The 12,166-nt window shown below is 47.1% G+C and overlaps 1 protein-coding gene across 1 annotated transcript; it reads left to right on the top strand.

Annotated features, from left to right (window-relative positions):
- The first annotated feature begins 2,040 nt into the window (after positions 1–2,040).
- On the top strand, positions 2,041–9,501 carry LOC139366614 (P2Y receptor family member 10). The gene is made up of 4 exons (XM_071104305.1): positions 2,041–2,825; positions 5,088–5,369; positions 5,459–5,639; positions 5,835–9,501. Exons 2-4 carry the CDS (start codon positions 5,185–5,187, stop codon positions 6,804–6,806), a joined length of 1,338 nt encoding a protein of 445 aa, XP_070960406.1. The 5' UTR covers positions 2,041–2,825; positions 5,088–5,184; the 3' UTR covers positions 6,807–9,501.
- The last annotated feature ends 2,665 nt before the right edge of the window (positions 9,502–12,166 follow it).

Here is a 12,166-nt window from a genome sequence, read left to right as displayed (position 1 = left end):
TATAGCCTTGTACAGTTCGTTAAGCACCAGCTTGTTATTTTTATTTTGCTTAGGAGGAATGTATGCAGCAGTCACGATAACAGCTGAAAAATCCCTCGGGAGGTAGAAGGGTTAGCATTTGACAATCAGGTATTCCAATATGGGTGAACAGTGGCTCGACACTTCCACCGTTTTGGAATTAGCACACCATTTGGAGTTGATGAAGGGGCAAAACCCTCCCCCCCTTGATTTCCCTGGCTCCATTGTCCTGTCCGCCCGGTGAATGGAGAATCCACCGAGTTGGATAGCCGTTGGGGGTATCTTGTCTCTGTTTCTGAAAAGCAAAGAAAACTGCAGTTCCGAGAGTCCCGTTGGTAGCAGATCCCTGATCAGAGGTCCTCCATCTTTTATCAAGTGACTGTACGTTAGTCAGTACAACGAAGGGAAGAGTTGTCCGGTTTTCCCTTCACTTTAATCTCACCAGGATCCCCCCTCTCTTGCCTCACTTGCCTCCTGTAACGCTGGTGTTTCCTCTTGGGTAGCCCAAAAATTGGGTTGGAATTACAGACAGAGCCCAGGGCAGATGATTTGAAGTAGAAACCGGAATTGGGGAAAGTAACTGCCGATTTGATCTTCAAGAGTTGTTGTCGGTTATAAGAAATGATAGCGGATACATTTAGAGAAAATCTAATTAAAATATATCACAAAATAGCAAAGTTGGGTCATAGCTTGCAAAACGGCGGTCACCGAGTATTGCGCCATCTAGGATCTACTTGTATCTGGCTGCAGTGAAGGGACAGGGATGGGTTGGAGAGGATCTCTCCATGGACATCAGTATCTGACTGCAGAGAAGGGAGAGCATCTCACCATTGTCCCTTTTCTCCTTTTTTACAGTCTCTAGGAGGAGCCACACAGCTCAGCTCTGACCTCTAGTGGTAAGAGGAGACATAACATAGCTCAGCTCTGACCTCTAGTGGTAAGAGGAGACGTCACAGAGCTCATCACACAGCTCAGCTCAGCTCTGACCTCTAGTGGTGAAAGGAGTAATCACACAGCTCAGCTCAGCTCTGACCTCTAGTGGTGAGAGTTATAGAACCCATTGCCCTTTATGGTTGTGAGGTGTGGGGTCCGCTCACCAACCAAGAATTCACAAAATGAGACAAACACCAAATTCAGACTCTGCATGCAGAATTCTGCAAAAATATCCCCTGTTTTCCATATTAAACACCAAATAATCCATGCAGTGCAGAATTAGGCCAATACCCGCTAATGATCAATATTCAGAAAAGAGCCATTAAATTCTGCAACCACCTAAAAGGAAGCGATTTCCAAACCTTCCATAACAAAGCCATCACCAACAGAGAGATGAACCTGGAGAAGAGTCCCCCAAGCAAGCTGGTCCTTAGGCTCTGTTCACAAACATACAGTGTGTGCTCCGAGAGCGAAACGCTCTTCATTTACAAACGGACAATCTGACAACGCTCTGAATTTATGACTGCACTCTGGCACTCAAGATTGAATTTAAGAACACACCCAAGGTCGTAAAATGTCAAACTAGTAATTTCTTAAGCTAACTAGTTAGCAAGAGGTTGCATAGCAACAGCATCAAATTCCGGAATACAGGCAAAGCTCTAGAATGGTCAACGGAAAGAATACAATTCATTTACAGTATACTAAAAGGAACAAATAGTATATAGCATGTAGTATATACTCATTAAGTATGTAGTATATAGTATGTTAGTGTGGGTATTCAAACACAGAGAAGACTAGGGGAGAAGAGGAGAGAAGATGGGAGAAGACGAGCAGAGAAGAGGAGAGGAGGAATCAACTTTTGAGAGTTGAGAAGCAGCCTCTGTCACTGGGTAAGTGTAGTTGTCAGTGTAGGGACTATAGTGAGATAAACTGAAATAAGAAGCAGGCAGGCAGGTCATCTATATCTGTTTTAATAGTTGATAAAGACAGTTGGAAAAGGGAAGTAGCTTATTTCATAAGAGGAAGTAAAGAACCGTTTTGTACAGTTTTCTCTAACCCTAACCCTCTACAGTTGTCTGTCTCTCTGTCAGATAGGATCTGTGTGACTCAGAGAAGGCTGTTAGCAGTGTGACTGGTGGATCAGGGTATGTTGTAGTTAGTGACTGGGTAGTTGACGTGGAGGGGATTCCCACTCTGTGTTCTGCTGTCACCTGGACTGCAGCTCAAAGTACTACCTACAGGAGTTTGAAGTGCAGGCGGAGTTGCAGCTTTGTCGGGTTCTGCTTTTTGAATCATAAAAGCAAAGTTTACTACCTTACTGAAGGTAACAACTATCTCTCTGTTCTTGCATGCACACACACGCCTCCCCCCAGCATTGTGTAGTGTTGTGTTTAAGGTGTTGCTAGGGTCTGACTGACGTAACCAACAGTAGAATAACAGTTTCACAGACAGGCAAAACTGAGAGCCCTGGTAGCTACTTCCTACACACAAAAATGCATGCATGCATGCGCGAGCTCACACACACACAAGCACACACACAGACCGCGCCACACTACCCACGACACCACTGTTGACGCTGCTCTGCACCAGAAATTAGCAACCAACAACACACTCATACCCCTCTCCCGCTACATTGGACATCAGAACAGCTTGCTGCTGCCACATTGAGACACACATACAGAGGAAGGCATGCATGACATAGAGTGTTGACTCCTGCAGTGACAGAGGACCTGTCAGTTGTTCTACTACTGAGTGACTGCTGTTTCACATCCATCTGCTGATGTCATCCTCTGATCTGACCTCTCACCTGACCTCTACCTGCACCTCATCAGACTGACTCACCTGGAGAGGCAACCTACCTGGTGGAACTAGAGGTAAACCTATAGGTCTTCTGGAAATATTTCAACAGTTGAGCATGTTGAGCTTTTAGACCAGTAGAAGTCTTTCCAGGTCTTCTGTAAACATAATTATTGAGCTTAAAGTCTAGACAAGGCTTTGTCTGTATCTGAGAAACCGGGCACAGGGTAAGACACAGGGTCAGAAAGGGATTGAGAGGTGTTCTGTCAGAACCTAAGAGAGCCTGTTGGTTGGTTTGACACAGTAGAGAAAAGACTTTGGAAGGTATTATGAACATGTCAACCACAAAGACACAGAAGATGGTGAACTTTAAAATTATCAATCCCAAAGTGTTTTGTCTAGTATTGTAGTAGAAAAGGGGGTTTATGTAGAGCTGTGCAGTATTCTGGATATGGTTAGAGCCATGTTGTTACATAACTGATTTTAGATCACAGTGTGTTGGTCAGGTCTTGGACCGTGTGACTAGACAGTACTGATTGTGTACAGAGGTTTTAGTGTCCTGAATCAACTGTCATACACCCATGTTCTGGGTACGTTTGGTGGAAAGTTCATGGAATATTCTCCTAACTCTCTAAACCAAATAACATCTGACACAAACGTTACAATCTTTTTCTCTTTCCCTAGAATTATTAGCTGGGTCTCTCTCTCTCTCTCTCTCTCTCTCTCTCTCCTCTATTTCAGGACCCTGTCTCTCAAAGATAATAAAGATTCCAAATATCTTTACAGATCTTCTTTGTAAAGGGTTTAAACACTGTTTCCCATGCTTGTTCAATGTACCATAAACAATTAATGAACATGCACCTGTGGAACGGTCGTTAAGACACTAATAGCTTACAGACAGTAGACAATTAAGGTCACAGTTATAGGACACTAAAGAGGCCTTTCTACTGACTCTGAAAAACACCAAAAGAAAGATGCTCAGTGTCCCAGCTCATCTGCGTGAATGTGCATTAGGCATGCTGCAAGGAGGCATGAGGACTGCAGATGTGGCCAGGGCAATAAACTGCAATGTCTGTACTGTGAGACGCCTAAGACAGCGCCACAGGGAGACCGGACGGACAGCTGATCATCCTCGCAGTGGCAGGCCACGTGTAACAACATCTGCACAGGATCGGTACACCCGAACATCACACCTGCGGGACCGGTACAGGATGGCAACAACAACTGTCCAAGGTACACCAGGAACGCACAATCCCTTCATCAGGCTGGACTGAGGGCTTGCAGGCTTGTTGTAAGGCAGGTCCTCACCAGACATCACCGGCAACAACGTCGCCTATGGGCACACATCCAACGTTGCTGGATCAGACAGGACTGGCAAAAAGTGCTCTTCACTGACGAATCGTGGTTTTGTCTCACCAGGGGTGATGGTCGGATTTGTATTTATCATCGAAGGAATGAGCGTTACACCGAGGCCTGTACTATGGAGCGGGATCGATTTGGAGGTGTAGAGTCCGTCATGGTCTGGTATCACAGCATCATCGGACTGAGCTTGTTGTCATTGCAGGCAATCTCAATGCTGTGCGTTACTGGGAAGACATCCTCCTCCCTCATGTGGTACCCTTCCTGCAGGCTCATCCTGACATGACCCTCCAGCATGATAATGCCACCAGCCATACTGCTCGTTCTCTGCGTGATTTCCTGCAAGACAGGAATGTCAGTGTTCTGCCATGGTCAGCGAAGAGCCCGGATCTCAATCCCACTGAGCACGTCTGGGACCTGTTGGATCGGAGGGTGAGCGTTAGGTTCATTCCCCCCAGAAATGTCCAGGAACTTGCAGGTGCCTTGGTGGAAGAGTGGGGTAACATCTCACAGCAAGAACTGGCAAATCTGGTGCAGTCCATGAGGTGGAGATGCACTGCAGTACTTAATGTAGCTGGTGGCTGTTACTTTTGTTCAGGGACACATTATTCCATTTATGTTAGTCACATGTCTGTGGAACTTGTTCAGTTTATTTCCCAGTTGTTGAATCTTGTTATGTTCATACAAATATTTACACAAGTAAAGTTTGCTGAAAAGAAATGCAGTTGATAGTGAGAGGAGTTTCTAAATACAGGAAGGGAGTTGGCCAGTCTTGGCGGTTCGGCCGGGGAAGAGGGGGGAGTATAGAATGATTCTGTACATAACAGACAACTGTTTAAACATATCCTGCTGTTAGAAATACCTTGCTACAAGATTTACAGTCCAGTCTCTGATGCTGTCCTCAGAATAATGTCCTATAGTGTTTTAATTTGTGTAATCATCTTTCTGTCTGTCTGTCTGTCTGTCTGTTTCTCTGTCAGTTCCTCTCCTGTCCTGATGTGGGAGTGGCAGCTTTGGGTACAGAATTAATGTGTGTGTTTGTTTGTGAGCTGTGTGTTTGATTGAGTGTATAAGAGTATGAATCTGAACGTCTCTGGTCTGTGGGAGGAGCTTCCTGTTAACTCCTCCGTGTGGTGTCCCTATGATGTGATTGGTTGGGAGCCACAAATGGAGCAGCTGTACTTTTGGTTCTACCTGCTGCTCTTCATCCCTGGTCTGTGCCTCAACACCACGGCTCTCTGGGTGCTATGTAGACACATCAGGTACACACAGACACACACATACACACACACACACACACACGCCCTTTCCCCTCCCTAGTGTATGTTGACCCCCTCTCCTCTCTCCTCAGTAAGAAGACCAAGGCAGTGATCTTCATGGTGAACCTGGCACTAGCTGACCTACTCCATGTCATGTCTTTGCCTCTGAGGATCCACTACTACCTGACACACACCTGGCCCTTTGGACAAACACTGTGTCTGTTCTGTTTCTACCTCAAATACCTCAACATGTACGCTTCCATCACCTTCCTGGTGAGAACACACTCTCTGTTCTGTTTCTACCTCAAATACCTCAACATGTACACTTCCATCACCTTCCTGGTGAGAACACACTGTGTCTGTTCTGTTTCTACCTCAAATACCTCAACATGTTCACTTCCATCACCTTCCTGGTGAGATCACACACACACCTCTAATCTATCTCTCTCTCTCCACATCCTCCTCCAGGTGTGTATCAGTGTCCAGAGGTGTGTGTTTTTGCTACAGCCCTTCTATGCCAGGCGGTGGAGACGGCGTTATGACCTGTTGATCAGCGCCACCGTGTGGCTGGTGGTGGGAATAGGTTGTTCCCCTTTTATTATCATGAGGATCAGCAACAGCACTGTACCCAGTCAACACACCCCTAGCCCCAGTACCAGTCTTATACCCAGCTCTAACCCCAGCCATTACACTGGTAGTCCTATTCAATACTCCACAATCTCCACCTTACCTTACACAAGCTCCAGCCCCAGCGGCTGTTTTAAGGACCTGCCCACCAGGAAACTACCACTCCCCCTTGTGGCAGCCATGATGGTGCTTGCAGAGCTGTTTGGGTTTGTGTTACCGCTCAGTGCCATCAGTTACTGCTCTCTCCGGATCGCTCACTCACTGAGACAGAGACAGGACAGAGAGCACCACCACAACCACCGCTGCCCCTCGACCAGCCAGGCCCAACCCTCAACCCAGACAGACAGAGAGCACCACCACAACCACCGCTGCCCCTCGACCAGCCAGGCCCAACCCTCAGCCCAGACAGACAGAGAGCACCACCACAACCACCGCTGCCCCTTGACCAGCCAGGCCCAACCCTCAGCCCGGATTAACAGGCAGATGGACAAAGATAAGCGTCGCGCCCTGAGGATGGTTATGAGCTGCTCGGCTCTATTCTTGTTCTGTTTCGCTCCGTACCACATCAATTTCCTGTTGTACGTGATGGTGTCTCAGGATATAGTGTCCCACTGCCCCACGATGCTGGTGGTGCGTCATTTCCACCCTGTTTCGCTGTGTGTAGCCAGTCTTTCCTGCTGTCTGAACCCTTTGTTATATTACTTCCTCACTGCAGAGTTCAGACAGCACCTCTCCCAACGCACCTCCTCCCTCTCCTCCTCCATTAGAGGCCGGCTCATGAGCCTGGAAAGCACCTCCTCTTTTAGGGAGTAACAACTCCTGTAGGGAGCACTTTGTCTCCTCCTCCTCTCCTCAATCAATCAAATATATTTACAAAGCCCTTTTTACATCAGCTGACGTCACAAAGTGCTGTACAGAAACCCAGCCTAAAACCCCAAACAGCAAGCAATGCAGGTGTAGAAGCACGGTGGCTAGGAAAAACTCCCTAGAAAGACCAGAACATAGGAAGAAACCTAGAGAGGAACCAGGCTATGTGGGGGGGCCAATCCATTTCTGGCAGTGCAGGGTAGAGATTATAACAGTACATGGCCAAGGTGTTCAAATGTTCATAAATGACCAGCATGGTCAAATAATAATAATCACAGTAATTGTCGAGGGTGCAACAGGTCAGTCCCTCAGGAGTAAATATCAGTTGGCTTTTCATAGCCGATCAGTCAGAATTAGAGACAGCAGGTGCGGTAGAGAGAGAGAGTCGAGAACAGCAGGTCTGGGACAAGGTAGCACGTCCGGTGAACAGGTCAGGGTTCCATAGCCGCAGGCAGAACAGTTGAAACTGGAGCAGCAGCACAACCAGGTGGACTGGGGACAGCAAGGAGTCATCAGGCCAGGTAGTCCTGAGGCATGGTCCTAGGGCTCAGGTCCTCTGAGAGGAGGGGATAGGGAGAGAATTAGACTTAAATTCACACAGGGCACCGGATAAGACAAGAGAAATACTCGAGATATAACAAACTGACCCTAGCCCCCCGACACCTAAACTACTGCAGCATAAATACTGGAGGCTGAGACAGGAGGGGTCGGGAGACACTGTGACCTCGTCTGACGATACCCCCGGACAGGGCCAAACAGGCAGGATATTACCCCACCCACTTTGCCAAAGCACAGCCCCAACACCACGGGGCGGCATGGTAGCTTAGTGGTTAGAGCGTTGGACTAGTAACCGAAAGGTTGCAAGTTCATATCCCCGAGTACACATGTCGTTCTGCCCCTGAACAGGCAGTTAACCCACTGTTCCTAGGCCATCATTGAAAATAAGAATTTGTTCTTAACTGACTTGCCTAGTTAAATAAAGATAAAAAATAAAAATATCAACAGACCACCTACTTATTACCCTGAGACAAGGCTGAGTATATCCCATGAAGATCTCCCCCACGGCACAACCTGAGACACACACAGGGACGGCATGGAAGAGCACCAGTAAGCCAGTGACTTAGCCCCTGTAATAGGGTTAGAGGCAGAGAATCCCAGTGGAAAGAGGGGAACCGGCCAGGCAGAGACAACAAGGGCGGTTCGTTGCTCCAGAGCCTTTCCGTTCACCTTCACACTCCTGGGCCAGACTACACTCAATCATAGGACCTACTGAAGAGATGAGTCTTCAATAAAGACTTAAAGGTCGAGACCGAGTCTGTGTCTCTCACATGGACAGGCAGACCATTCCATAAAAATGGAGCTCTATAGGAGAAAGCCCTGCCTCTGGCTATTTGCTTAGAAATTCTAGGGACAGTTAGGAGGCCTGCAACTTGTGTCCGTAGCGTATGTGTAGGTATGTAGGGCAGGACCAAATCAGAGATTGGAGCAAGTCCATGTAATGCTTTGTATGTTAGCAGTAAAATATTCTAGCAGCTGTATTTAGCACTAACTGAAGTATATGTAGTGCTTTTTCTGGGAAGCCTCTCTTTTCCGGGAAGCCTCTCTCTCCTCCTCCTCTTGTCACTCTCTCCTCCTCCTGTCCTCTCTCCTCTCTCTCTCTCTCTCTCTCTCTCTCTCTCTCTTTCTCTCTCTCTTCCTCCTCCTTTTACTCCTCCTCTCCTCCTCTCTCCTCTCCTCCTGTCTCCTCTCTCTCCACCTCTCTCTATCATCCTCTTTCTCCTCCTCCCCTCTTCTCCACTCCTCCTCTCTCCTCTCCCTCTCTCTCTCCTCTCTCCTTTTCCTCCTAATATCCTCTCTCCTCCTCCTCTCCTTTTGTCCTCTCCTCTCTCCTCTCATCTCCTCTCCTCTCTTCCTCTCCTCTCTTCTCCTCCTCCTCATCCTTCTACTCCTTTCCTCTCTTCCTCTCCTCTATTATCTCCTCCTCTGCTCTCCTCCCCCTCCTCATTCTACTCTGCCTCTCCTCTCTCATCCTCTCCTCATCTCCTCTGCTCTCTCCTCCTCTCCTTTCTCGCCTCTCCTCTCATACTTTCTCCTCCTCTCTCCTCTTCCTCCTCCTCCTCTCCTTTCATCCTCTCCGTCTCTCTCCTTTCCTCTCTCAACATCCTTTCCTCCTCTCCTCTGTCCTCTCCTTTCCTCCTCTCTCCCCCTCTCCTCTCTCCTCTCCCCTCTCCTCTCATCTCTCCCCTCTCCTCCTTTTACTCATCTCCTCTTTTCCTATCTCGTCCTCTCCCTTTTCTCGTCCTCTCCTCTTCCTCATCCTCCTTTCCTCTTCCTCTTCCATTTCCTCCTCATCTCCTCCGTAGACAGATAAAGACTGTTACACAACAGAACACCCCCCCCCACCCCCACCCCCCACTCTGGAGGGACAGAGAGACACTGAACTTCGACCCTGAAAATGTGATATATAACCAGCTATGTTACTGTAAGATAAACTGATGATGTTTGAAGGGGACTCTTATAAGCTAAATGTGCTAAAACGGTATGATGCAGAGAAAGCCTGGGCCATAGTATGCATCAGCTGCTGTTAGATCATGTTGTAAATTATGTAAATAAAAAGCAGCTTGTTGCTGTATCAGACTGACTACTGGGTTTAATACTGCTTGTTCACATGAAGTAAAGGATGTCTGTGCTTCTCAAAGATAGTCTTCAATGCTTTAGAGAGAGGCTACTGTAGAGTCTGAGCTGCTGAGGAAGTGGGGCGCTGATGGGGTAAGAGTTGGAGTGTGATGCTAAACCACACAGGAGCTGAAGCAAAGATATGGAACTGACACAAACACACACACACACACACACACACACACACACACACACACACACACACACACACACACACACACACACACACACACACACACACACACACACACACACACACACACACACACACACACACAGAGTGCAGCTGCAGTCTCGTGCTGTGTGAGTCTGGTTGCCAGGTGCTGGGGTAGGTTGGCAGTTTAACAGTTGAACTGTTACCAACTGTTACCACATGGTCATTGTCCTGTGGCTCCTGCAGTTGCACTCCAATCTCACGGTACGGTCTGAAACACATCCTGATTTCCTTTAAAGGGCACTGCTTTGACCATGGTCAATAGGGCTCTATATAGGGTTCTACATAGGGCTCCACACAGGGCTCTACACAGGGTTCTACATAGGGCTCTACATAGTGCTCTACATTGGCCTCTACAATGGGCTCTACATTGGGCTCTACCTAGGGCTCTACCTAGGGCTCTACCTGCGGCTCTACATAGGGCTCTACATAGGGCTCTTCCTAGGGCTCTACATTAGGCTCTTGATGACTCCTTTGTCTTGCTCATTCACCCTCTGAATGACACACATACAAAGTAGTGCTCTATATAGGGAATAGGGCTCTGGCTAACAGTAGTGCTCTATATAGGGAATAGGGCTCTAACTAACAGTAGTGTTCTATATAGGGAATAGGGCTCTGGCTAACAGTAGTGCTCTATATAGGGAATAGGGCTCTGGCTAACAGTAGTGCACTCAACCATTTCAGGTCATTTCAGGCCTTCAAACAGCAGGTGCATGGAAGCACCCCAGAGGACATGTGACAGAGGAAGTAACAGCAGCACAGTGTACATACTGTACAGCCAACACCCACACATCAGGAACTAGCAGAGTCCTCCACACTGAGACAGACACCACAGGGACTCCTGGTACATACTGTACAGCCAACACCCACACATCAGGAACTAGCAGAGTCTGTCACACAGAGACAGACACCACAGGGACTTCTGGTACATACTGTACAGCCAACACCCACACATCAGGAACTAGCAGAGTCCTCCACGCCAAGACAGACACCACAGGGACTCCTGGTACATATTGTACAGCCAACACCCACACATCAGGAACTAGCAGTGTCCTCCACACCGAGACAGACACCACAGGGACTCCTGGTACATACTGTACAGCCAACACCCACACATCAGGAACTAACAGAGACCTCCAAATGTTATAGAAGAGAGGACCAGAACAGTAGTCTAATGTTCGAGGAGAGAGGACCAGAACAGTAGTCTAATGTTCGAGAAGAGAGGACCAGAACAGTAGTCTAAAGTTATAGAAGAGAAGACCAGAACAGAAGTCTAATGTTATAGAAGAGAGGACCAGAGCAGTAGTCTGTTATAGAAGAGAGGACCAGAACAGTAGTCTGTTACAGAAGAGAGGACCAGAACAGTAGTCTGTTATAGAAGAGAGGACCAGAACAGTAGTCTGTTATAGAAGAGAGGACCAGAGCAGAAGTCTGTTATAGAATAGAGGACCAGAACAATGGTCTGGTATAGAAGAGAGGACTAGAACAGTAGTCTGTTATAGAAGAGAGGACCAGAGCAGAAGTCTGTTATAGAATAGAGGACCAGAACAATGGTCTGGTATAGAAGAGAGGACCTGAACAATGGTCTGTTTTTGAAGAGAGGACCAGAACAATGGTCTGGTATAGAAGAGAGGACCAGAACAGTAGTCTGTTATAGAACAGAGGACCAGAACAGTAGATGAATGTTTTTGAAGAGAGGACCAGAACAGTAGTCTAATGTTATAGCAGAATGGACCAGAACAGTAGTCTGTTATAGAAGAGAGGACCAGAACAGTAGTCTGATATAGAAGAGAGGACCAGAACAGTAGTCTAATGTTAAAGTAGAAAGGATCAGAACAGTGGTCTGTTAAAGAAGAGAGGACCAGAACAGTAGTCTAATGTTAAAGTAGAGAGGACCAGAACAGTAGTCTGTTATAGAAGAGAGGACCAGAACATTAGTCTTTTACAGAAGAGAGGACCAGAACAGTAGTCTAACATTCTAGTAGAGAGGACCAGAACAGTAGTCTATTATAGATGAGAGGACCAGAACTGTAGACTGTTATAGAAGAGAGGACCAGAACTGTAGTCTGTTATAGAAGAGAGGACAAGAGCAGTAGTCTGTTATAGATGAGAGTACCAAAACAGTAGTCTAATGGTCCAGAACAGTAGTCTGTTATAGATTAGAGGATCAGAACAGCAGTCTGTTATAGAAGAGAGGACCAGAACAGTAGTCTAACGTTCTAGTAGAGAACCAGAACAGTAGTCTAACATTCTAGTAGAGAGGACCAGAACAGTAGTCTATTATAGATGAGAGGATCAGAACAGTAGTCTGTTATAGAAGAGAGGACCAGAACAGTAGTCTAACGTTCTAGTAGAGAGAACCAGAACAGTAGTCTAACGTTCTAGTAGAGAGGACCAGAACAGAAGTCTAATGTTA

This window comes from Oncorhynchus clarkii, chromosome 14 (assembly GCF_045791955.1).
Source record: "Oncorhynchus clarkii lewisi isolate Uvic-CL-2024 chromosome 14, UVic_Ocla_1.0, whole genome shotgun sequence".
Taxonomy (NCBI): Eukaryota; Metazoa; Chordata; class Actinopteri; order Salmoniformes; family Salmonidae; genus Oncorhynchus; species Oncorhynchus clarkii.
This window is presented reverse-complemented; position numbering and strand designations above follow the sequence as displayed.

What these genes read in the sequence shown, in the direction of transcription:
- LOC139366614 (XM_071104305.1), top strand. Translation starts at nt 5,185, where the DNA reads ATGAATCTGAACGTCTCTGGTCTGTGGGAGGAGCTTCCTGTTAACTCC. An exon ending in GTGCTATGTAGACACATCAG is followed by an intron (nt 5,370 to 5,458) that starts GTACACACAGAC and finishes CTCTCTCCTCAG; the next exon opens with TAAGAAGACCAAGGCAGTGA. An exon ending in ACGCTTCCATCACCTTCCTG is followed by an intron (nt 5,640 to 5,834) that starts GTGAGAACACAC and finishes ATCCTCCTCCAG; the next exon opens with GTGTGTATCAGTGTCCAGAG.